At 50.0% G+C, this 23596-nt stretch overlaps 1 protein-coding gene across 1 annotated transcript in view; it reads left to right on the forward strand.

Annotated features, from left to right (window-relative positions):
* LOC144497798 (collagen alpha-1(XI) chain-like) overlaps nucleotides 1-23596 on the forward strand; it is a 494895-nt gene that overhangs the window by 252462 nt on the left and 218837 nt on the right. Inside the window, exons 14-17 of the mRNA XM_078219235.1 lie at nucleotides 3137-3193; nucleotides 12955-13008; nucleotides 22495-22548; nucleotides 22921-22974. Coding sequence (XP_078075361.1) covers nucleotides 3137-3193; nucleotides 12955-13008; nucleotides 22495-22548; nucleotides 22921-22974 — 219 coding nt within the window. The remainder of the gene's footprint in view (nucleotides 1-3136; nucleotides 3194-12954; nucleotides 13009-22494; nucleotides 22549-22920; nucleotides 22975-23596) is intronic.

Consider the following 23596-nt stretch of genomic DNA (forward strand, 5'->3'; position numbering starts at 1 on the left):
GGACCCCTGCTGGTCGCTCCTGGTCGTCGTCGACCATGATGGCCGCCCCCATGAATCGCACGTGGGTGAGGGCGCCAAGCGTAGCGACTCCTGGTGGTCATCCTCCTCCTCCGCCAGCCACAATGGCGCCGTCCTGGATTCGCACGTGGTCGGGCCTCGTGGGTACTGCGACGTCGAAGGAGATTGTCTCCGTTCTGGAGGGTCACAGGCTGCACTGCCGTTTTTGGGCTTCGACCTGCAAACTTTAGCATAGTGCCCCTTTTTACCGCACTGACTGCAAATCGCCGTTTTTGCTGGACACTGTTGCCGTGGGTGCTTGGCCCCTCCGCAAAAATAGCATCGCTGGCCGCCTGGAGCTGCCGCCGTCGTCGGGTCGATATGGGAGCGCGAGCCCGTGGGGCGAGGTGGGATTTGTGCTTGCTCCTGCCACGTTGTCTCCGCGTGGTCTTCGGGGTACAGAGCCAAGCTTTTCGACGCTGCCTCCAGCATCTCAGCCATCTCCATCGCTTGGGTCAAGTTGAGGTTCCCTTTCTCTAATAGCTTAAGCCGGATGTACGAGGACCCTACCCCTGCTACGAACGCATCTCGGGCGAGGTCGTACATATATTGCTCTGCCGACACATCTTTGCAGTCGCAGCCCCTGGCAAGCTGCAAGAGCTCATTGGCGTAGTCCTCCATGGTTTCGCCCGACTGCCGACGTCGTGTAGCGAGGAGGTAACGAGCGTGGATCTCGTTGGGTGGTCTCGTGTATCGTTTCTTCAAGAGCTCGATGGCCCTCGAGTAAGTGGTGGCCGCACGAATCGCAAGATAGACCGTGTCGCTTACCCTCGCGTGGAGGACCTGGAGTTTGTCGTCGTCCGTAGTAACAGCTGCAGAGGCTGCCAGGTAGTCCTCGAAACACTTCAACCAGTGGTCGAAGGTATTAGAGGCACCGACCGCACGTGGGTCCAGCGTCAGCCGCTCTGGTTTCAGCATTTGCTCCATACTCTCTTTACTGTCGAGAGTTTTCTGTTTATCAATAAAATTGATGCGCGACAATCAAGCACAAGGTACAAGGCTTCAGCGATTGAAGACTTTTATTGATAAACAATGGAACTATCTAACACGAGTACACCAATCCAGACTGGAGGGGTCCCGCCTGAGCAGAGGGTCTTATACCTCTCCCCAGGAGGCGGGGCCCGACCAGGATGTGCCATAACATCCACCACAGGTATATTAATCCCACAGTGGCAACACCCTAACCCAACAGCCACATTGGAATAACCCCACAGTGGTAACCAACGATGGTTCACCACACCTACCCCCTCACCATTCTGAAGCAGAGAGCCGTCGGACGCTCGGCACTTACCCCCTCACTAACTGGAGTGCCGGAATCGGGCTTGTATGGAGTCTGTTTCGCACCGATTCTGGATGGGCGAACGCAGTGGTAAAGGGGGAAGTGTCGGTAAGGTTGGGCGGGCAGCCCATTAAGTCTATTTAAATATATGCAAATGCATTTAAATCACCGTCACGCCTGTTTCAGGTGTGGTCCCAATCGCAGCCATTTTTGGGCCTTGGTAAAGGGGGAACCGGCGCAGAGGTGGGCGCGGATCGCGATACTCACCTCACGCTCGACTTTACCAAGTTTTCACACCCGAAAATGGGCACCACTTGGTAGTAAAATCTCTCTCTCTCTCTGCTTCCCTGAGATGCGCAGTCTCCCTCTCTCTCACACACACTCTGTGTCTCTCTCTCTGTCTCTCTCTCTCACACACACTGTGTGTCTGTCTCTCTCTGTCTCTCTCTCTCACACACACTGTGTGTCTGTCTCTCTCTGTCTCTCTCTCTCACACACACTCTGTCTCTCTCTCTGTCTCTGTCTCTCACACACACTGTGTGTCTGTCTCTCTCTGTCTCTCTCTCTCACACACACTCTGCCTCTCTTTCTGTCTCTGTCTCTCTCTCTCTCACACACACTCTGCCTCTCTTTCTGTCTCTGTCTCTCTCTCTCACACACACTCTGCCTCTCTTTCTGTCTCTGTCTCTCTCTCTCACACACACACTCTGCCTCTCTTTCTGTCTCTGTCTCTCTCTCTCACACACACACTCTGTCTCTCTCTCTCTCTGTCTCTCTCTCTCACACACACTCTGTCTCTCTTTCTGTCTCTCTCAGATGCGCCGTTTCTGTCTCCCACTGATTTCCTGTCACCTCTTTAATCTTCTAGAATCATAAGCCAGAATTTTCCCGGCACGCCCGCCCCAGAATCGGAATTCTCCGCTGACCTCAGGCGGGATTTTACGTGCCTTGCCCAAGCGAGGTTGTAAAATACTGGTCATAGAGTCATAGAGTCATTTGGGTTTACAGCATGGAAACAGGCCCTTCGGCCCAACTTGTCCCTGTCGCCCTTTATTTTAACCACTAAGCTAGTCCCAATTGCCCGCATTTGGCCCATATCCCTCTATACCTATCGCACCCATGTAACTCTCTAAATGCTTTTTAAAAGACAAAATTGTACTTGCCTCTACTACTACCTCTGGCAGCTTGTTCCAGACACTCACCACCCTGTGCGTGAAAAAATTACCCCTCTGGAATAGCTCCTCTGAGTCCTTGGGACAGTTTTCCGTCCAGGTCACTCAGCTAACTGAGGCTGCACCTTCCACACCCAGGATCTCTAGGACAAGAACAGCAGATACATGGGCACACCCCCACCTGGAGGTTCCCCTCCAAGTCACTCACCATCCTGACTTGGAAATATATCGCCATTCCTTCACTGTCGCTGGGTCAAAATCCTGGAACTCCCTCCCTAACAGCACTGTGGGTGTACCTACACCTCAGGAACTGCAGCGGTTCAGGAAGGCAGCTCACCACCACCTTCTCAAAGAGCAGTTTAGAACAGATAGGAAATGCTGACCGAGCTGGAGATGATGTGGAGATGCCGGCGTTGGACTGGGGTAAGCACAGTAAGAAGCGAGCTAGAGATGATGTGGAGATGCCGGCGTTGGACTGGGGTAAGCACAGTAAGAAGCGAGCTGGAGATGTCAGGGTCCGGAATGAATAACAAAACGTCCTCCAGTGAACCCCCCCCCCGCCCCGCCCTGTGATCCACTCGGTCCCTGAGGCTCACTGACAATAATGATTTCTTTGTGTTCTGTCTAGATCGCGATGCGGGGTCCCACTGGCCCGATGGGTCTGACAGGCAGAGCTGGCCCTGTGGTAAGTTATTGATTTGTTATTGCTCTGTCGCTCGATCTGCCGCTCACCCACTCTTCACATCCCATTCCCAATGGAGCAGATTCTCAATGCAGCCAATGAACAGGGACCAGGTGACAGTGAGGAGAATGTGGCATTAACCAGCCTTCAACAGAGCTCTGTGTAAGGAATAAAGGATTGAGGTGAAAGGAGGATTAGAGAGCAGGAGGAGGAGGAGGAGGGAGGGAATAGGGAGTTGGAGGGAGAGAAGGGCTCCGCTGGACGAGGTTGCGGGGGACAGAAGGACATTTCAAGACTTTCAAGAAAAGGAGGTTAATGAAATAAATCCCATTCCTAAATCATAAAGAGTCCCAGAAATTACAATACTCTGTAGGTTGAGAATTCACTCACACTGTAATACTGACGCTCTGACAGTGCAGCACTCCCTCAGTACTGACCCTCTGACAGTGCGGCACTCCCTCAGCACTGACCCTCTGACAGTGCAGCACTCCCTCAGTACTGACCCTCTGACAGTGCAGCACTCCCTCAGTACTGACCCTCTGACAGTGCGGCACTCCCTCAGCACTGACCTTCTGACAGTGCGGCACTCCCTCAGCACTGACCCTCTGACAGTGCAGCACTCCCTCAGTACTGACCCTCTGACAGTGCGGCACTCCCTCAGTACTGACCCTCTGACAGTGCGGCACTCCCTCAGTACTTACCCTCTGACAGTGCGGCACTCCCTGAGTACTGACCCTCTGACAGTGCGGCACTCCCTCAGTACTGACCCTCTGACAGTGCGGCACTCCCTGAGTACTGACCCTCTGACAGTGCGGCACTCCCTCAGTACTGACCCTCTGACAGTGCGGCACTCCCTCAGTACTTACCCTCTGACAGTGCGGCACTCCCTCAGTACTGACCCTCTGACAGTGCGGCACTCCCTCAGTACTGACCCTCTGACAGTGCGGCACTCCCTCAGTACTGGCCCTCTGACAGTGCGGCACTCCCTGAGTACTGACCCTCTGACAGTGCAGCACTCCCTCAACACTGACCCTCTGACAGTGTGGCGCTCCCTCAGTACTGACCCTCTGACAGTGCAGCACTCCCTCAGTACTGACCTTCTGACGGTGCAGCACTCCCTCAGTACTGTCCCTCTGACAGTGCAGCACACCCTCAGTACTGACCCTCTGACAGTGTGGCGCTCCCTCAGTACTGACCCTCTGACAGTGCGGCACTCCCTCAGTACTGACCCTCTGACAGTGCAGCACACCCTCAGTACTGACCCTCTGACAGTGTGGCGCTCCCTCAGTACTGACCCTCTGACAGTGCAGCACTCCCTCAGTACTGTCCCTCTGACAGTGCGGCACTCCCTCAGTACTGACCCTCTGACAGTGCAGCACACCCTCAGTACTGACCCTCTGACAGTGTGGCACTCCCTCAGTACTGACCCTCTGACAGTGCAGCACTCCCTCAGTACTGTCCCTCTGACAGTGCGGCACTCCCTCAGTACTGACCCTCTGACAGTGCAGCACACCCTCAGTACTGACCCTCTGACAGTGTGGCACTCCCTCAGTACTGACCCTCTGACAGTGCAGCACTCCCTCAGTACTGATCCTCTGACAGTGTGGCGCTCCCTCAGTACTGACCCTCTGACAGTGCGGCACTCCCTCAGTACTGACCCTCTGACAGTGCAGCACACCCTCAGTACTGACCCTCTGACAGTGTGGCACTCCCTCAGTACTGACCCTCTGACAGTGCAGCGCTCCCTCAGTACTGACCCTCTGACAGTGCGGCACTCCCTCAGTACTGACCCTCTGACAGTGTGGCGCTCCCTCAGTACTGACCCTCTGACAGTGCGGCACTCCCTCAGTACTGACCCTCTGACAGTGCAGCACACCCTCAGTACTGACCCTCTGACAGTGTGGCACTCCCTCAGTACTGACCCTCTGACAGTGCAGCACTCCCTCAGTACTGACCCTCTGACAGTGCAGCACTCCCTCAGCACTGACCCTCTGACAGTGCGGCACTCCCTCAGTACTGACCCTCTGACAGTGCAGCACTCCCTCAGCACTGACCCTCTGACAGTGCAGCACTCCTTCTGAGTGGACGATTTTTTTCGAGTAACCAGAAATCACCCTTTCTTAAAGTTGAAACCTCGCTCTCATTTCCCAAACAGATTCAAGTAGCAGATACATAAACTGTGTTGAGTTACTCGCTGTGGTAGCTCTCCTGTTAATATCTATCTGTCTGTTTGAATCTGGTTGTGGGAATGGAGTGTCGATTAATGTCATGATTATTTTGCTAAAGGTTTTTTCACGTCCCAGTTCATTTCAGCCCTGGCTCTCTTTGAAGACAGTGTAACCTGACTCTCTGAATCTCAGTGAGATTTATGTTCCCCAGACTGTACTCCTTCACTCGGGAGAATCCATTTCCTGCTGCTCCCTGTATTTAGTCTGGTTCCTCTCTGTTAGCCGGTGATGGGATAGGGCTGAGAGGAGCCGGCAGGTTTGTGTGTCCTCCGGCGGGGTTTAGATTGCAGTTTGTGGTTAGAATATGTTTCAGACATCGCTGACTGCAAACTAGCAGGGAGCAATTGGTAATAATGGGAGCATATGGATAAAATCAGTTAGCCAGACAGGACATTAATGATACTGTTTAATCAGACACACAACCTGGCAGTAAAATTCCTCAGAATATCATTGATCAACATTTAAACTGTCTTTCTCTTCTGCTCAGGAGAAGGTGAAATATTTGACTGATTTACAAAGTTCACATTAGCTGCCCCTGTTAACCCCCCTCTTCCTATTCAGAGAAGATAAACTCATTGTTAACAGTGCAGTACGAGGAGGCCATTCAGCCCCTTTTCAATAAGGTCATAGCTCAGCAGTGTCTTAACTCCTGCATTTTCACCTCCCTCCCCCTTCCTCCTCCCCCCTTCCTCCCTCCCCCTTCCTCCCTCCCCCCTTCCTCCTCCCTCCTTCCTCCCTCCCCCCTTCCTCCTCCCTCCTTCCTCCTCCCCCCTTCCTCCTCCCCCCTTCCTCCTCCTCCCTTCCTCCTCCCCCCTTCCTCCTCCCCCCTTCCTCCTCTCCCCCTTCCTCCTCCCCCCCTTCCTCCTCCTCCCTTCCTCCTCCCCCCTTCCTCCTCCCCCCCCTTCCTCCTCCCCCCCCTTCCTCCTCCCCCCCCTTCCTCCTCCCCCCTTCCTCCTCCCCCCTTCCTCCTCCTCCCTTCCTCCTCCCCCCTTCCTCCTCCCCCCTTCCTCCTCCCCCCCTTCCTCCTCCCCCCCTTCCTCCTCCTCCCTTCCTCCTCCCCCCTTCCTCCTCCCCCCTTCCTCCTCCCCCCCTTCCTCCTCCCCCCCCTTCCTCCTCCCCCCCTTCCTCCTCCCCCACTTCTTTCTCCACCCCCCCCCTCTCCCTTCCTCCTGCCTCCAGTGTTAGGCCGGAACCGAGTTCCGTGATGCTTCTTTCTCACCAATCCCTATTCACGGTTTTGATTTCCACCACGTTTGCCTAATGATCAAATCCAAATTCAATTCTCTCTCCTTTCTTTCGAAAGGCCGTAGAATCATTGCTGACAGATAATATCCCAGACACCACAATTCCTGCGTATGTCCTGAGGTGGTGGCACAGTGGCATATAGTCAGGAGGGAATTGCCCTGGGAGTTCCCAACATCGACTCAGGAGCCCATGAAGTCTCCTGGCACCGGGTCAAACATGGACAAGGGAACCTCGTGCTGATTTCCACGTACCACCCCTCCCTGGGCTGATGAATCAGTATTCCTCCAAGTTGAACAACACGTGTAGGAAGCACTGAGGGTGGTGGGTGCAGGATGTACTCTGGGTGGGGACTTCAATTCCATCATGTTGTGTGGCACTATCACCGTGCGAAATGGGATAGATTTCTAACAGATCCAGCAACTTGAGACTGAGCATCCATGAGGTGCTGTGGGCCATCAACAGTAGCGGAATTAAACTCAACCACAATCTGTAGCCTCGTGGCCCGGCATATCCCCCACTCAACCATTATCACCAAGCCAGGGGATCAACCCTGGTTCAATGGAGAGTGCAGGAGGGCATGCTGGGAGCAGCATCAGGCATACCTAAAAATGAGGTGTCACCCTGGTGAAGCTACAAAACAGGACTTCATGTGTACAAAACAGCATAAAGAGCAAATGATAGACGGAGCTAAACCATCCCACAACCAACGGATCAGACCTGAGCTCTACAGCCCTACCACATCCAGTCGAGAATGGTGGTGGACAATTAAACAACTCACTGGAGGCAGCAGCTCCACAAATATCCCCATCCTCAGTGATGGAGGAGCCCAGCACATCAGTGCTAAAGATAAGGTTGAAGCATTCGCAGCAATCTTCAGCCAGAAGTGCCGAGTGGATGATCCATCTCGACCTCCTCCAGTGGTCCCAGCATCTCAGATGCCAGTCTCCAGCCAATTTGATTCACTCCACGTGATATCAAGAAACGGCTGATGGCACTGGATGCTGCAAAGGCAATGGGCCCTGATAACATTCCGGCAATAGTACTGAAGACCTGTGCTCCAGAACTTGCCGCTCCCCGAGCCAAGCTCTTCCGGTACAGTTACAACACTGGCATCTACCCAACAATGTGGAAAATTGCCCGGGTACGTCCTGTACACAAAAAGCAGGACAAATCCAACCCGGCCAATTACTGCCCAATCAGTCTACTCTCGATCCGTAAAGTGATGGAAGGGGTCATCGACAGCGCTATCAAGCAGCACCTGCTCAGCAATCACCTGCTCATTGATCCAAAATCAAAAAAACGTCAGTCCAGAAGGCGTTGCTTCATTCTGAAGTTCATTTCCTGGCTGGAGACAGGAACACAGAAATGAATGAGGATGCAGCACAATTCCTGTGCTTGGACCACTCAGCAAGCGAGAGTCAGAGACTTTTACAATCAGACTGGCTCTGAGGAGGCGAGAGGTTGGGTCCGGCCGCTTGCTGAGCTGGAAGAGGCTGGAGTCCTTTCCAATCAGAGTGACATCAGCAAACTGAGGGTATCTCCAGTCCCAAAGAAACATAGAGATTTCAAAATAGCTGTTTGGGTCATGTGACCTTCTTTCCCCACAATGATTTCAAAGAGGATGTTTATCTACTGTCTGATTCGGGCTTTGGTTTCAGGACTGATAACGTCCCAGCCATTAACTTTTCAAAGAGTTACCATCCATGTTGAGGGTTTGTGTCAGGAAGCCATTATCTTGGCCGAGGCTCTGACTCCGCCAGAGGGGTAAGCTTATCAAGATGCAAATGATGTTCATTGTCCCCCCCAATGCTTCCCTTTTGAAATTGACTGGATAGTCCCAGGTGTGAGATGGGTTTGTTAACAACTCTGCGGGAATAATAAGTTTCAACGCCTGATTGTGTGATGATGATGTCCTGACAGTGGGGCGAGGGATTCCATCACGCTCAGATGTTTTGTTCACACTGCCAGACTCAGAGTTGAACTCAACTTTGCCAGATTATTGTAACTCTGCTGGTAGCTTCCAGATAACAGATCTAACCAATCCTGTGGTCATGGAGTTCTAACAGGCATCATGATGGGTTCAGCCAAAGTCTATTTTAAAATTACAGAAAATAATAAAGGTTTGGTCTGCACAGTCCTGATTTATTGATATGACAATATGAAATGCATTAGAACAGGACAGTTAGCGATGGGCATCAAACACTGGCCAAGCCACTGACGCCCGTATCCCATGAATGAATATTTTTAAAAAAGGATTGGCAGAGACATGTGATTCTTATGTTTGAAAAAGGAGGTAGAAGAAGCCAGAGAACTGTCAGCCAATTAGCTTAAAATCAGCAGCAGGAAAGATGAGGAAATCTTTACTCGTAAATGTAACAGAAACATCCAGAAAATGCAAAGAGTAGACAACAATCGGGAAAGCTGAACTTGACTAACCTTGGACACCACCCTGAGGAACTCCTGCAGTGATGTCCTGGAACTGAGGTGATTGACATCCAATCACTACAACCATCTTCCGATGTGCCACTTAATACTCCAACCAGCTTTCCCCCTGATTCCCATTGAATGGCGGAGCAGGTGCGAGGGGACAAATGGCCGACTTCTGCTCTTAGTTCTTATGTGCTTAAGATTCCAGTTTCTGGGGCTCCTTGATGCCACACTCGGTCAAATGCGGCCTTGATGTCAAGGGCTGTCACTCTCACCTCACCTCTAGAATTCAGCTCTTTGGCCCATGTTTGAACCAAGGTTGTAATGAGGTCAGGAGCTGAGTGACCCTGGCGAAACCCAGACTGGGCGTCACTGAGCAGGTTATTGCTGAGCAGGTGCTGCTTGATAGCGCTGTCGATGACCCCTTCCATCACTTTACTGATCAAGAGTAGACTGATTGGGTGGTAATTGGTCGGGTTGGATTTGTCCTGCTTTCTGTGTACAGGACATACCTGGGCAATTTTCCACATTGTTGGGTAGATGCCAGTGTTGTAGCTGCACTGGAAGAGCTTGGCTAGGGGAGCAGCAAGTTCTGGAGCACAAGTCTTCAGAGGAAATAGATGTTCGGAGGGAGGATGTCTTGGCAGTTTTGAATAAACTGAAGGTTGATAAATCCCCTGGGCCTGATGAAATGTATCCTAGGATTCTGTGGGAGGCAAGGGATGAGATTGCAGAGCCTTTGGCATTGATCTTTGGGTCCTCGCTGTCCACGGGGATGGTGCCAGAGGACTGGAGAATGGCGAATGTTGTTCCTCTGTTTAAGAAAGGGAATAGAAATGACCCTGGTAATTATAGACCGGTTAGTCTTACTTCGGTGGTTGGTAAATTGATGGAAAGGGTCCTGAGGGATGGGATTTACGACCATTTAGAAAGATGCGGATTAATCCGAGATAGTCAGCACGGATTCGTGAAGGGAAAGTCGTGCCTCACAAATTTGATAGAATTTTTTGAGGAGGTAACTAAGTGTGTTGATGAAGGTAGGGCAGTTGATGTCATATACATGGATTTTAGTAAGGCGTTTGATAAGGTCCCCCATGGTCGGCTTATGATGAAAGTGAGGAGGTGTGGGATAGAGGGAAAGTTGGCCGATTGGATAGGTAACTGGCTGTCTGATCGAAGACAGAGGGTGGTGGTCGATGGAAAATTTTCGGATTGGAGGCAGGTTGCTAGCGGTGTGCCGCAGGGATCAGTGCTTGGTCCTCTGCTCTTTGTGATTTTTATTAATGACTTAGAGGAGGGGGCTGAAGGGTGGATCAGTAAATTTGCTGATGACACCAAGATTGGTGGAGTAGTGGATGAGGTGGAGGGCTGTTGTAGGCTGCAAAGAGACATAGATAGGATGCAAAGCTGGGCTGAAAAATGGCAAATGGAGTTTAACCCTGATAAATGTGAGGTGATTCATTTTGGTAGGACAAATTTAAATGTGGATTACAGGGTCAGAGGTAGGGTTCTGAAGACTGTGGAGGAACAGAGAGATCTTGGGGTCCATATCCACAGATCTCTAAAAGTTGCCAGTCAAGTGGATAGAGCTGTGAAGAAGGCCTATAGTGTGTTAGCTTTTATTAACAGGGGGTTGGAGTTTAAGAGCCGTGGGGTTATGCTGCAACTGTACAGGACCTTGGTGAGACCACATTTGGAATATTGTGTGCAGTTCTGGTCACCTCACTATAAGAAGGATGTGGAAGCGCTGGAAAGAGTGCAGAGGAGATTTACCAGGATGCTGCCTGGTTTGGAGGGTAGGTCATATGAGGAAAGGTTGAGGGAGCTAGGGCTGTTCTCTCTGGAGCGGAGGAGGCTGAGGGGAGACTTAATAGAGGTGTATAAAATGATGAAGGGGATAGATAGAGTGAACGTTCAAAGACTATTTCCTCGGGTGGATGGAGCTATTACAAGGGGGCATAACTATAGGGTTCGTGGTGGGAGATACAGGACGGATATCAGAGGTAGGTTCTTTACGCAGAGAGTGGTTGGGGTGTGGAATGGACTGCCTGCAGTGATAGTGGAGTCAGACACTTTAGAAACATTTAAGCGGTTATTGGATAGGCACATGGAGCACACCAGGATGATAGGGAGTGGGATAGCTTGATCTTGGTTTCAGATAAAGCTCGGCACAACATCGTGGGCCGAAGGGCCTGTTCTGTGCTGTACTGTTCTATGTTCTATGTTCTATGTTGCGAAGTTGAGTTTGTGAAGTGTGGTCTCTTTAAAAGCTGGCTTTGTGTCAGTGCTTGGATGTTTAAAATGCAGGTGCACACAGGGTGCACAGACTGCAACATTTGTAACGAGGACCAAGCATCAGGGTTGCCTTGGTAACAGGCTTTGCAGGCTTTTGAATTTTGAATTCAGCAGCCTATCAGTTTAAAGAAGGCACTCAGCGAAGAGGAACCTAACAAATTTGAATTTGCTGTTGTTGACAACATCAGACCAATCCTGGTGTAGGAAAGTTGATGAGGTCATCACAGTTATAAAGAGGAACTCAACTGCCTGCCTGCAGTTCATCTGAAGCGCTGCCACCTCTCAACACCGAGAGAGGGAAAGAGCAGCTCCCTGCCAGCTCACCAAAACATCTCTGAAGAGAACTCTCCATCTAACAAAGGGTACCAACTCAGAAATAGCTTACAGACAGCAGAATGGCTGGAATTCCAAAGGCTTTTCCAAAGCACAAAACCTGTTTGTATATTTTTTTCAGAGTGCCTAAATTCTGTTTTTTTTCTGAATGAATGGACCTTGTATTTATTTGAACAGCATTCCAGTGGAACCTTACTTTAATCGGTATGTTACTTGTTTAGTTAAAAGTTCCCGGTTGGTTAAACAAATAACTTGTTAATTATTCACTGAAAGCGAGTGTTGGGTATTTCTGTTAATGAACCTCTAAATGTGAATGAAGAACAGTTCACACCTTCCCAAACAGTTTGAACAGATTATGAAGCGAGGTGTTCCTCTTTGGGGAATTTGGCGCGGCTTCTCAAAAGGCGATCAGCCTCCGCGTAGTAACAAGTACAATTGCCGGGATGTTATCAGGGCCCATTGCCTTTGCAGTATCCAGCGCTTCCAACCATTTCTTGATGTCACGTGGAGTGAATCGAATTGGCTGGAGACTGACGTCTGAGATTCTGGGGACCACTGGAGGAGGCGGAGATGGATCATCCACTCAGCACTCCTGGCTGAAGATTGTTGCGAATGCTTCAGCCTCATCTTTCACACTGATGTGCTGGGCTCCTCCATCATTGAGGATGGGGATATTTGTGGAGCCTCCTCCTCCAGTGAGTTGTTTAATTGTCCACCACCATTTGCAACTGGATGTGGAAGGACTGTAGAGCTTAGATCTGATCTGTTGGTTGTGGGATTGCGTAGCTCTGTCTATCACTTGCTGTTTTGTCATTTGGCATGCAAGTAATCCTGTGTTGTAGTTTCACCAGGGTGACACCTCATTTTTAGGTATGCCCGGTGCTGCTCCTGGCATTCCCTCCTGCACTCTCCATTGAACCAGGGTTGATCCCCTGGTTTGATGGTAATGGTTGAGTGGGGGATACGTCCGGCCATGAGGTTGCAGATTGTGCTGGAGTGCAATTCTGCTGCTGTTGATGGCTCACAGCGCCTCATGGATGCTCAGTTTTGAGTTGCTGGATCTGTTCGAAGTCTGTCCCATTTAGCGCGGTGATAGTGCCACACAACACGATGGAGGTTATTCTCAATGTGGAGGCGGGATTGAATGTGTGATCAAGTTGCCTCCAGTATTAACCTCAGGACAATCTGTAATCTCTATAGTGGCTCTCTGTCTAATCCCTTTCTCTTGTGTGATAGGGAATTCCTGGTGGCATGGGACTGAAAGGTGAAGAAGGTGATGAGGGGCCACAGGTAATGACACAATGTCTGACTTCCCTGTGCTTTCCTAATGTCAGCAGCTGCTCTGAGTGAAACCTGGGCATGTTTCCAAAGAACAATTTCAGATATTGAAATGCGAAGCTTTGGATTGAAGAACGAGACAAGATGATGGAACCTCAACGGTCTGGTTTCCGAAAGGACCCAACGGCCAGAGACCCGGAGATCTGGGGGGGTGGGGGAATGGAAGGTTGGGAATTGGGGTGGGGGTGGTGGGTGGTGGTGGGGGTTTGGGGGGTGGGGGATGGAAGGTTGGGGATTAGGTTGGGGGTGGTGGTGGCTGGTGGGGGGTGGGGGTTGCCAAGGAGTGGCAAGGGGTGGGGGTGGTGGGTGGGTTGGGGGTTAGGGGTGGTCTCCTACTGCATCATCTGGGGCACCTCCCAAGTACGAGCCCCACCATGGAGGGAAGAGCTGGTTTTATTGTTTCAGGCAGAGAGCGCAAAAGGAAGGAAATTAAGTCTTTATAAATCACTGGGTCGACCCCAGCTGGAGAATAGTGTCCAGTTCTGGACCTTGGAGAGGGTGCAGAGGAGATTTACCAGAATGTTCCCAGGGATGTAATAACTGGAAATGAGAAAATGGCTGAGGCATTGAACAGGTATTTTGTGTCGGTCTTCACAGTGGAAGACACAAATAACATGCCAAAAATTGATGACAGGAAGGCTATGGCAGGTGAGGACCTAGAAACTATCATTATCACGAAAGAGGTCGTGTTAGGCAAGTGAATGGGGCTAAAGGTAGACAAGTCTCCTGGTCCTGATGGAATGCATCCCAGGGGACTAAAAGAGATGGCGGGAGAAATAGCAAATGCACTAGTGGTAATTTACCACAATTCGCTGGACTCTGGGGTGGTTCCCACAGATTGGAAAACAGCAAATGTGAAGCCACTGTTTAAAAAGGAGGTAGACAAAAGGCAGGTAACTATAGGCCGGTTAGCTTAACTTCTGCAGCAGGGAAAATGCTTGAATCTATCATCAAGGAAGAAATAGCGAGACATTTGGATATAAATTGTCCCATTGGGAAGATGCAGCATGGGTTCATGAAGGGCAGGTCATGTTTGACTAATTTGGTGGAATTCTTTGAGAACATTACATGTGCAGTGGACAATGGGGAACCTGTGGATGTGGTGTATCTGGATTTCCAGAAGGCATTTGACAAGGTGCCGCACTAAAGACTGCTACATAAGATAAAGGTGCACGGTGTTATGGGTAATGTATTAGCATGGATAGAGGATTGGTTAACTAACAGAAAGCAAAGAGTAGGGGTAAATGGGTGTTTTTCTGGTTGGCGATCAGTGACTAGTAGTGTGCCTCAGGGATCAGTGTTGGGACTGCAATTATTTACGATTTACAGAGATGATTTGGAGTTGGGGACCAAGTGTGGTGTGTCAAAATTCACAGATGACACTAAGATGGGTGGAAGAGCAAAGAGTACAGAGGACGCTGAAAGTCTGCAAAGGGATATAGATAGTCTAAGTGAGTGGGCGAGGGTCTGGCAGATGGAGTACAATGTTAGTAAATGTGAGGTCATCCATTTTGGTAGGAATAACAGCAAAATGGACTATTATTTAAATGGTAAAAAATTGCAGCATGCTGCTGTGCAGAGGGACCTGGGTGTCCTTGTGCAGGAATCTCAAGGAGTTGGTTTGCAGGTGCAGCAGGTAATTAAGAAGGCAAATGGAATTTTGTCCTTCATTGCTAGAGGGATGGAGTTTAAAAACAGCGAGGTTATGTTGCAGCTGTATAAGGTGCTGGTGAGGCCACACCTGGATTACTGTGTACAGTTTTGGTCTCCTGACTTGAGAAAGGATATACTGGCACTGGAGGGGGTGCAGAGGATATTCACTAGGTTGATTTCAGAGTTGAGAGGGTTGGCTTATGAGGAGAGACTGAGTAGACTGGGGCTATACTCATTGGAATTCAGAAGAATGAGGAGAGATCTTATAGAAACATATAAGATTATGAAGGGAATAGATAAGATAGAAGCAGGGAAGTTGTTTCCACTGGTGGGTGAAACTAGAACTAGGGGGCATAGCCTCAAAATAAGGGGGAGCAGATTTAGGACTGAGTTGAGGAGGAACTTCTTCACACAAAGGGTTGTGAATCTGTGGAATTCCCTGCCCAATGAAGCAGTTGAGGCTACCTCATTGAATGTTTTTAAGGCAAGGATAGATAAATTTTTGAACAGTAAAGGAATTAAGGGTTATGGTGAGCGGGCGGGTAAGTGGAGCTGAGTCCACGGAAAGATCAGCCATGAAGGGCCATGGATGTCATCTATATGGATTTCCATAAGGCATTTGACAAAGTCCCACATGGCAGGTTGGTTAAGAAGGTTCAGGCTCATGGGATACAAGGAGAAGTGGCTGGATGGGTGGAGAACTGGCTTGGCCATAGGAGACAGAGGGTAGCGGTCGAAGCGTCATTTTCCGGCTGGAGGTCTGTGACCAGTGGTGTTCCGCAGGGCTCTGTTCTGGGACCTCTGATATTTGTGATATATATAAATGATTTGGAAGAAGGTGTGACTGGTGTTATCAGCAAGCTTGCGGATGACACGAAGATGGCTGGACTTGCAGATAGCGATGAGCATTGTCGGGCAATACAGCAGGATATAGATAGGCTGGAAAATTGGGCGGAGAGGTGGCAGATGGAATTTAATCCGGATAAATGCGAAGTGATGCATTTTGGAAGAAATAATGTAGGGAGGAGTTATACAATAAATGGCAGAGCCATCAAGAGTATAGAAACACAGAGGGACCTAGGTGTGCAAGTCCACAAATCCTTGAAGGTGGCAACACAGGTGGAGAAGGTGGTGAAGAAGGCACATGGTATGCTTGCCTTTATAGGACAGGGTATCGAGTATAAAAGCTGGAGTCTGATGCTGCAGCTGTATAGAACGCTGGTTAGGCCACATTTGGAGTACTGCGTCCAGTTCTGGTCGCCGCACTACCAGAATGACGTGGAGGTGTTCGAGAGAGTGCAGAGAAGGTTTACCAGGATGTTGCCTGGTATGGAGGGTCTTAGCTATGAGGAGAGATTGGGTCAACTGGGTTTGTTCTCCCTGGAAAGATGGAGAATGAGGGGAGATCTAATAGAGGTGTACAAGATTATGAAGGGGATAGATAGGGTGAACGGTGGGAAGCTTTTTCCCAGATCAGAAGTGACGATCACGAGGGGTCACGGGCTCAAGGTGAGAGGGGCGAAGTATAACTCAGATATTAGAGGGATGTTTTTTACACAGAGGGTGGTGGGGGCCTGGAATGCGCTGCCAAGTAGGGTGGTGGAGGCAGACAGGCTGACATCGTTTAAGACTTACCTGGATAGTCACATGAGCAGCCTGGGAATGAAGGGATACAAACGAATGGTCGAGTTGGACCAATGAGCGGCACAGGCTTGGAGGGCCGAAGGGCCTGTTTCCTGTGCTGTACTGTTCTTTGTTCTTTATCTTATTGAATGGCGGAGCAGGCTCGAGGGGCCAGATGGCCTACTCCTGCTCCTAGTTCTTATGGGGGACTTCAGTGAATGTGGAGAGACTGGAGAAGCTGGGATTGTTCTCCTTGGAGCAGAGAAGGTTCAGAGGAGATTTAATAGAGGAGCTCAAAATCAGGAAGAGTTTTCCTAGAGTCATTAAGCCATTGGTTAAGTGAAGGCCATTCAGCCCATCAAGCACATGCATACTCTGCATCAAGCATTTCTGTCAATCCCGCACCTGTGTCTATCTTTGTAACAAAAAATAGATTTCCCTCCAGTCTGAATCCTCTCCCCTTCCTCTTCCCTCATTGGCAGTCAGTTCACTGTGTGAAAATGTTCTCCCTCTCACCCATGTATCTCTCGCCCAAAACCTTAACTCTCTGTCCCCCAACCTTGCTCCATCAGCCAAATGGAACAGCTATTCATCATCTAATCCTGTCACGATCTTGTCCACCCCTATCAAATCCCCCCTCAACCTACTTTGCTCAAAGAAGGACAAGCCCAGCTTCTCCAATCCCCTCATCCCCACCTTGGGTGGACAGTGGTTAGCATTGTTGTCTCACAGCGCCAGGGACCTGGGTTCAATTCCGGCCATGGGTCACTGTCTGTCTGTGTGGAGTCTGCACATTCTCCCCGTATCTAGGTGGGTTTCCTCCAGGTCCTCCGGTTTCCTCCCACAGTCTGAAAGACATGCTGGTTAGATGGATTGGCCGTTTGAATGTGCAGGGTTACGGGGATAGCGTGGAGGGAAGGGCCTGGGTGAGGTGCATCAAAATTTCAGTTAAATTAGTCCAACATTATCTATATAAGGGCGCAAGATTATCAGAAGTAGGAGCAGTAGGCCGTTGGCCCTTTGAACCTGTGCTGCCATTCGATAGAATCACAGCTGATTAGATTCTGGTCTTTAACTCCACTTTTCTGCCTTCCCCCATAACCCTGGATTCCCGTACAAATTCAAAACCTGTCCAGCTCAGTCTGCACTGCTCCGTGCACCTGAGAGAAGACATTCATCCTCGTCTTCTTGTCCTTTATGGGATCCATTTCTTTTGAAACTACTCGTTTTGACTTGTGTTAGTCTCTCTCATGAACATCCTCTCAGCAGCGGCCCTGTTCTGTACCTCAGAATCTTTTACATTTCAATAAGTTCACCTCTTATTCTTCCAAACTCCAATCAGGATCAGCCCATGCTGCTCAACATTTCCTCACAAGACAACTCCTTTTCCTGATTGATGCACCGTGACACCCAGATCCCTCTGCACCGCAGAGTTCGACAATCTCTCGCCATTTAATCAATCTGCCACTTTTTTATCCTTCCTGCCAATGTGGACAAGTTCACAGTTTCCCACATTATTTCCACCTCATAGAATCATAGAAACCCTACAGTGCAGAAGGAGGCCATTCGGCCCATCGAGTCTGCACCGACCGCAATCCCACCCAGGCCCTACCCCCACATATTTTACCCGCTAATCCCTCTAACCTACACATCCCAGGACTCTAAGGGGCAATTTTTTTTTAACCTGGCCAATCAACCTAACCCGCATATCTTTGGACTGTGGGAGGAAACCGGAGCACCCGGAGGAAACCCAAGCAGACACGAGGAGAATGTGCAAACTCCACACAGACAGTGACCCAAACCGGGAATCGAACCCAGGTCCCTGGAGCTGTGAAGCAGCAGTGCTAACCACTGTGCTACTGTGCCGCCCCATTTTGTTTTTTTTTGTCTATTATCTCTGTCCCTTTGCAGAATCTTTGGCGGGGATTGTTTCCAATATCGGTAAAGGTCGATATGGGGCAGGAAATTTGGCAGTGAAGTCACCAAAGGCAGTGGCAGCTTTCTCCACCAAAGAGTCCGGGACTTTGAAAGAATAACTTGCAGTCAGGGGTTGCACGATGTATCGCTGGCAGGGCGGCCTCTGATTTGTCCATCCTGTCAGCAAATCAGGCACCCAATAATCCAGGCGTCATTTTTAAAAGCTGCCCCAGCGGCTTGCCCACAAACAGGAAACAATCTTCACCAATGTGCATCCTGCAGCCCCCCCAACCCTGGCTCCACACTGGCACCACACTGGCACTACCCGGCTCCACACTGGCACCACACTGGCACTATCCTGGCAGTACACTGGCACCACACTGGCACTACCCGGCTCCACACTGGCACTACCCTGGCTCCACACTGGCACTATCCTGGCAGTACACTGGCACCACACTGGCACCACCCTGGCAATACCCCAGCTCCACCCTGGCACCACCCTGGTACAATCCCAGCTCTACCGTCACGATTTGATCTACCTTTTATCATCAGCAAACGTATTTACAATCTACTCCGTCCCTTCATCCAGCTCATTGATGAGAGTTGCGTCACCTTGTTAATCTGCCACAAAAAGGTAACAAAGAAGTTAAATTTAAAATTTATTTATTAGTGTCACAAGTAAGGCTTACATTAACACTGCAATAAAGTTACTGTGAAAATCTCCTAGTCGCCACACTCCAGTGCCTGTTCGGGTACACTGAGGGAGAATTTAGCATGGCCAATGCACCCCAACCAGCACGTCTTTCGGACTGTGGGAGGAAACCGGAGCACCCAGAGGAAACCCACGCAGACACGGGGAGAATGTACAGACTCCGCACAGTCATTGACCCAAGCAGGGAATTGAACCCGGGTCCCTGGCGCTCTGAGGTAGCAGTGCTAAACCTCAGGTGCAGCAAGTAATTAGAAAGGAAAATACTATGTTAGCCTTTATTGCAAGAGAATTTGAGTACAGGAATAGGGAAATCTTGCTGCGGTTGTATAGCACCTCGGTGAGTTCGCACCTGGAGCAGTGTGGACAGTTTTGGTCACCCTACCCAAGGAAGGAGATACCGGCCAGAGAGGGAGCTCAGCCCAGGTTCACCAGACCGATTGTAGGATGGTGCGACAGTGAAAGTTTAGGAGGTTGAGGGGAGATCTAATAGAAACTTACAAGATAATGAACGGCTTAGATAGGATGGACGTAGGGAAGTTGTTTCCATTTGCAGGGGAGACTAGGACGCGGGGGCACAGCCTTAGAATAAAAGGGAGTCACTTTAGAACAGAGATGAGGAGAAATTTCTTCAGCCAGAGAGTGGTGGGTCTGTGGAATTCATTGCCACAGAGGGCTGTGGAGGCCGAGACGTTGAGCGTCTTCAAGACAGAAATTGATAAATTCTTGATTTCTCGAGGAATTAAGGGCTATGGGGAGAGAGCGGGTAAATGGAGTTGAAATCAACCATGATTGAATGGTGGAGTGGACTCGATGGGCCGAATGGCCTTACTTCCGCTCCTATGTCTTATGGTCTTATGGTCTTATGCCGTGAGGAGAGATGGAGGAGATGGGGCCTGGACTCTCCAGAGTTTAGAAAAATGAGAGGTGATCTCATTGGCGAAGATAGGGATTTAGAAGAGTATACGGCTTGTAGGAAGGGACTAAAGAAGGAAATTAGGAGAGCCAGAAGGGGTCACGAGAAGGCCCTGGCAGGTAGGATTAAGGAGAACCCTAAGGCGTTCTACAAATATGTGAAGAGTAAAAGGATGAGATGTGACGGAATAGGGCCTATAAAAGGTGAAGGCGGGAAAGTCTATACGGAACCAGTAGAAATGGCAGGGGTGCTTAATGAGTATTTTGCCTCGGTTTTCACAGAGGAGAAGGACCTGGGTGGATGTACTGCGGGCGTGCGGTGGACTGAAAGGATTGAGTATGTGGACTTTAAGGAGGTTGTGCTGGAATCTTTGAATGGCATCAAGATAGATAAGTCGCCGGGTCCGGATGGGATGTACCCCAGGTTACTGTGGGAGGCGAGGGAAGAGATTGCAGAGCCTCTGGCGATGATCGTTGCGTCGTCGATGGAGACGGGAGAGGTGCCAGATGATTGGAGGATTGCGGATGTGGTTCCTATTTTCAAGAAGGGGAATAGGGATAGGCCAGGTAATTACCGACCGGTGAGTCTAACCTCAGTGGTTGGTAAACTGATGGAGAAGATCCTGAGGGACAGGATATATGAGCATTTAGAGAGGTTTAGTATGCTCAAGAATACTCACAATGGCTTTATCAAAGGCAGATCGTGCCTTACGAGCCTGGTGGAGTTCTTCGAAAATGTGACTAAACACATTGACGAAAGGAAGGCGGTAGATGTGGTTTACATGGATTTTAGCAAGGCGTTCGATAAGGTCCCCCATGCAAGGCTTCTAGAAAAAGTGAGAGGGCATGGGATCCAAGGGGTTGCTGCCCGGTGGATCCAGAACTGGCTTGCCCAGAGGAGGCAGAGAGTGGGTATAGATGGGTCTTTTTCTAAATGGAGGTTGGTCACCAGTGGTGTGCCCAAGGGATCTGTTCTGGGACCTTTGCTGTTTGTCATTTTCATAAATGACCTGGATGAGGAAGCAGAGGGATGGGTTGGTAAGTTTGCTGACGACAAAAAGGTTGGTGGGGTTGTGGATAGTCTGGAGGGATGTCAGAAGTTACTGAGGGACATAGATAGGATGCAAGGCTGGGCGGACAAGTGGCAGATGGACTTCAACCCAGATAAATGCGTCGTGGTCCATTTGGTAGGTCAAATAGGATGAAGGAGTACAATATAAAGGGAAAGACTCTTAGTTCTGTCGAGGATCAGAAGGACCTTGGGGTCCGGGACCATAGGACTCTGAAATCAGCCCCGCAGGTGGAGGAGGTGGTTAAGAAGGCATATGGTGTGCTGGCCTTTATCAATCGAGGGATTGAGTTTAGGAGTCCGGGGATAATGATGCAGCTGTATAAGACCCTCGTCAGACCCCACTTGGAGTACTGTGCTCAGTTCTGGTCGCCTCACTGTAGGAAGGATATGGAAAAGATTGAAAGGGTGCAGAGGAGATTTACAAGGATGTTGCCTGGATTGAGTGGCATGCCTTATGAGGATAGGCTGAGGGAGCTCGGTCTTTTCTCCTTGGAGAGACGAAGGATGAGAGGAGACCTAATAGAGGTGTATAAGATGTTGAGAGGCATAGATCGGGTGGACTCTCAGAGGCTTTTTCCAGGGTGGAAATGGCTGCTACGAGAGGACACAGGTTTAGGGTGCTGGGGGGTAGGTACAGGGGAGATGTTAGGGGTAAGTTTTTCACACAGAGGGTGGTGGGTGAGTGGAATCGGCTGCCGTCAGTGGTGGTGGAGGTGAACTCAATAGGGTCTTTTAAGAGACTCCTGGATGAGTACATGGAGCGTAATAGGATGGCGGGTTATAGGTAGGTCTAGAAGGTAGGGATGTGTTCGGCACAACTTGTGGGGCCAAAGGGCCTGTTTGTGCTGTAGTTTTTCTATGTTTCTATCTCAGTGAAGTGTAGATACAGGAAGGATGTTGCCCCCTGGCTGGGGGAGTCAGGAACCAGGGGCACAATCTCAGAATAAGGGACAAGTCATTGAGGAGAGAGATGGAGAGGAATTCCTTCACTCAAAGGGTGGGAATGTTTGGAATTCTCCACTCCAGAGGCTTGTAGATCCTCAGTTATGGAGTATGTTCAAAGCCGAGGTCGATAGATTTCTGGATATCTACAACTTTAAAGGATATGGGGATGGTGCGGCAAGATGGTGCGGAGGTAGAAGATCAACGATCATCTGAAATAGCAGAGTGGGCCCGAGGGGCTGAATGGCCTACTCCTGTTCCCAAATTCCGATCTGACACAGTGAATTGGGATCTGGAATGTGCTGCCTGAAAGGGTGGCGGAAGCAGATTCAATCATAACTTTCAAAAGGGAATTGGAGAGATACTGGAAAAGGGAAAACTCAGGCATTGGGAAAGAGCCAGGGCAGTGGGAATTATTGGATAACTCTTTCAAAGCGTTGGCACAGGTGCGATGTGCTGAATAGCCTCCTTCTGTGTGACATCATTCTGGGTTTTGGCTATCTTCCTGTTTCGGAAGGAGTGAAGTTTGTCTCGAAGCCGGAAGTTTGTGTTTCTCGATGTGACTGTGACTGTGTGTGACTTTCACTCTGACCCCTCTGTGATTCAGGGTCCTCGAGGAATTCAGGGAGTTCTGGGAGCACCCGGAAAGCCGGGGAAGAGGGTAAGTCTGGAGCAGATTCCCATTCTCCTCTTCACTTGTTTTCATTTTTTCTTTTTTTTTGGAAAACTCTGAAATGGCAAATGTCTTAAACTGGTGCCAATAATCGATCTATTGGTCAGATAAACTCAGAGAATTCTCATTTCCTCAGGGAGAGTTACACTTGTTTCCATTTCCTGATCTCCACTCACTAATCCCAATTCCTTATTGAGTTCCAAATGTTTAATTCCTGTTCCCATTCCCAGTTTTCCATTCCTTTTCCCGGTTTCCTGTTCCCATTCCTTGTTCCTTGTTCCTGGTCCCTCTCCTGTGCTGTTTTAACTCCTGCAGTCTTCCTCACACTGATATTTTCCGATGGTCTTTTTCCCTTTCCAGGGTCGTTCCGGTGCGGATGGAGCCCGGGGAATGCCGGGGGAGCCCGGATCAAAGGTAAGTACAACAACAACCTGATTGTGGCTGAAACTTTGTCTGGAAGAATATTCATCAACAACAAGGTGCATTTAACTAGCACCACAAATGTAATTAACATCCACGGAACTCCCCAGGCACAGAGCAGGATTGGAGAGAAAATCCTGGTCGATGATGTCGGTTTGAGGGACGGAGGGGGGAGAGATGGAGGGGGGGAGGGATGGAGGGAGGGGTGGAGGGGGGAGAGATAGAGGGAGGTGTGGAGGGGGGAGGGATGGAGGGGCGGAGGAGGGAGAGATGGAGGGGTGGAAGGAGGGAGGGCTGGAGGGGGGAGGTTTCGGGAAGGAGTTCCAGAGCTTGGGGCCCCAGCAGCTGAAGGCAAGACCGCCAATGGCGGAGTGACGTGTGTTGGATGTCACAGCTGAAATGCGGTTTGTGTAGAGACCTCGGAGGATTGTGGGAGTCGGGGACATTACAGACATGGGGAGGGGGCAGAGAGCAGGAAACAACCTGAAAACAGGGACGAGAAGTTTAAAATCAAGGTGCAGTCAGGTGGGAAAACGGCATTGGTGATTTTATATCCAATCGGCACAGAGAACTGATTGAGACTTCGAGTGGGTCAGAGAGAGGGGAAGGAAGGGAC

This window comes from Mustelus asterias, chromosome 8 (assembly GCF_964213995.1).
Source record: "Mustelus asterias chromosome 8, sMusAst1.hap1.1, whole genome shotgun sequence".
NCBI lineage: Eukaryota > Metazoa > Chordata > Chondrichthyes > Carcharhiniformes > Triakidae > Mustelus > Mustelus asterias.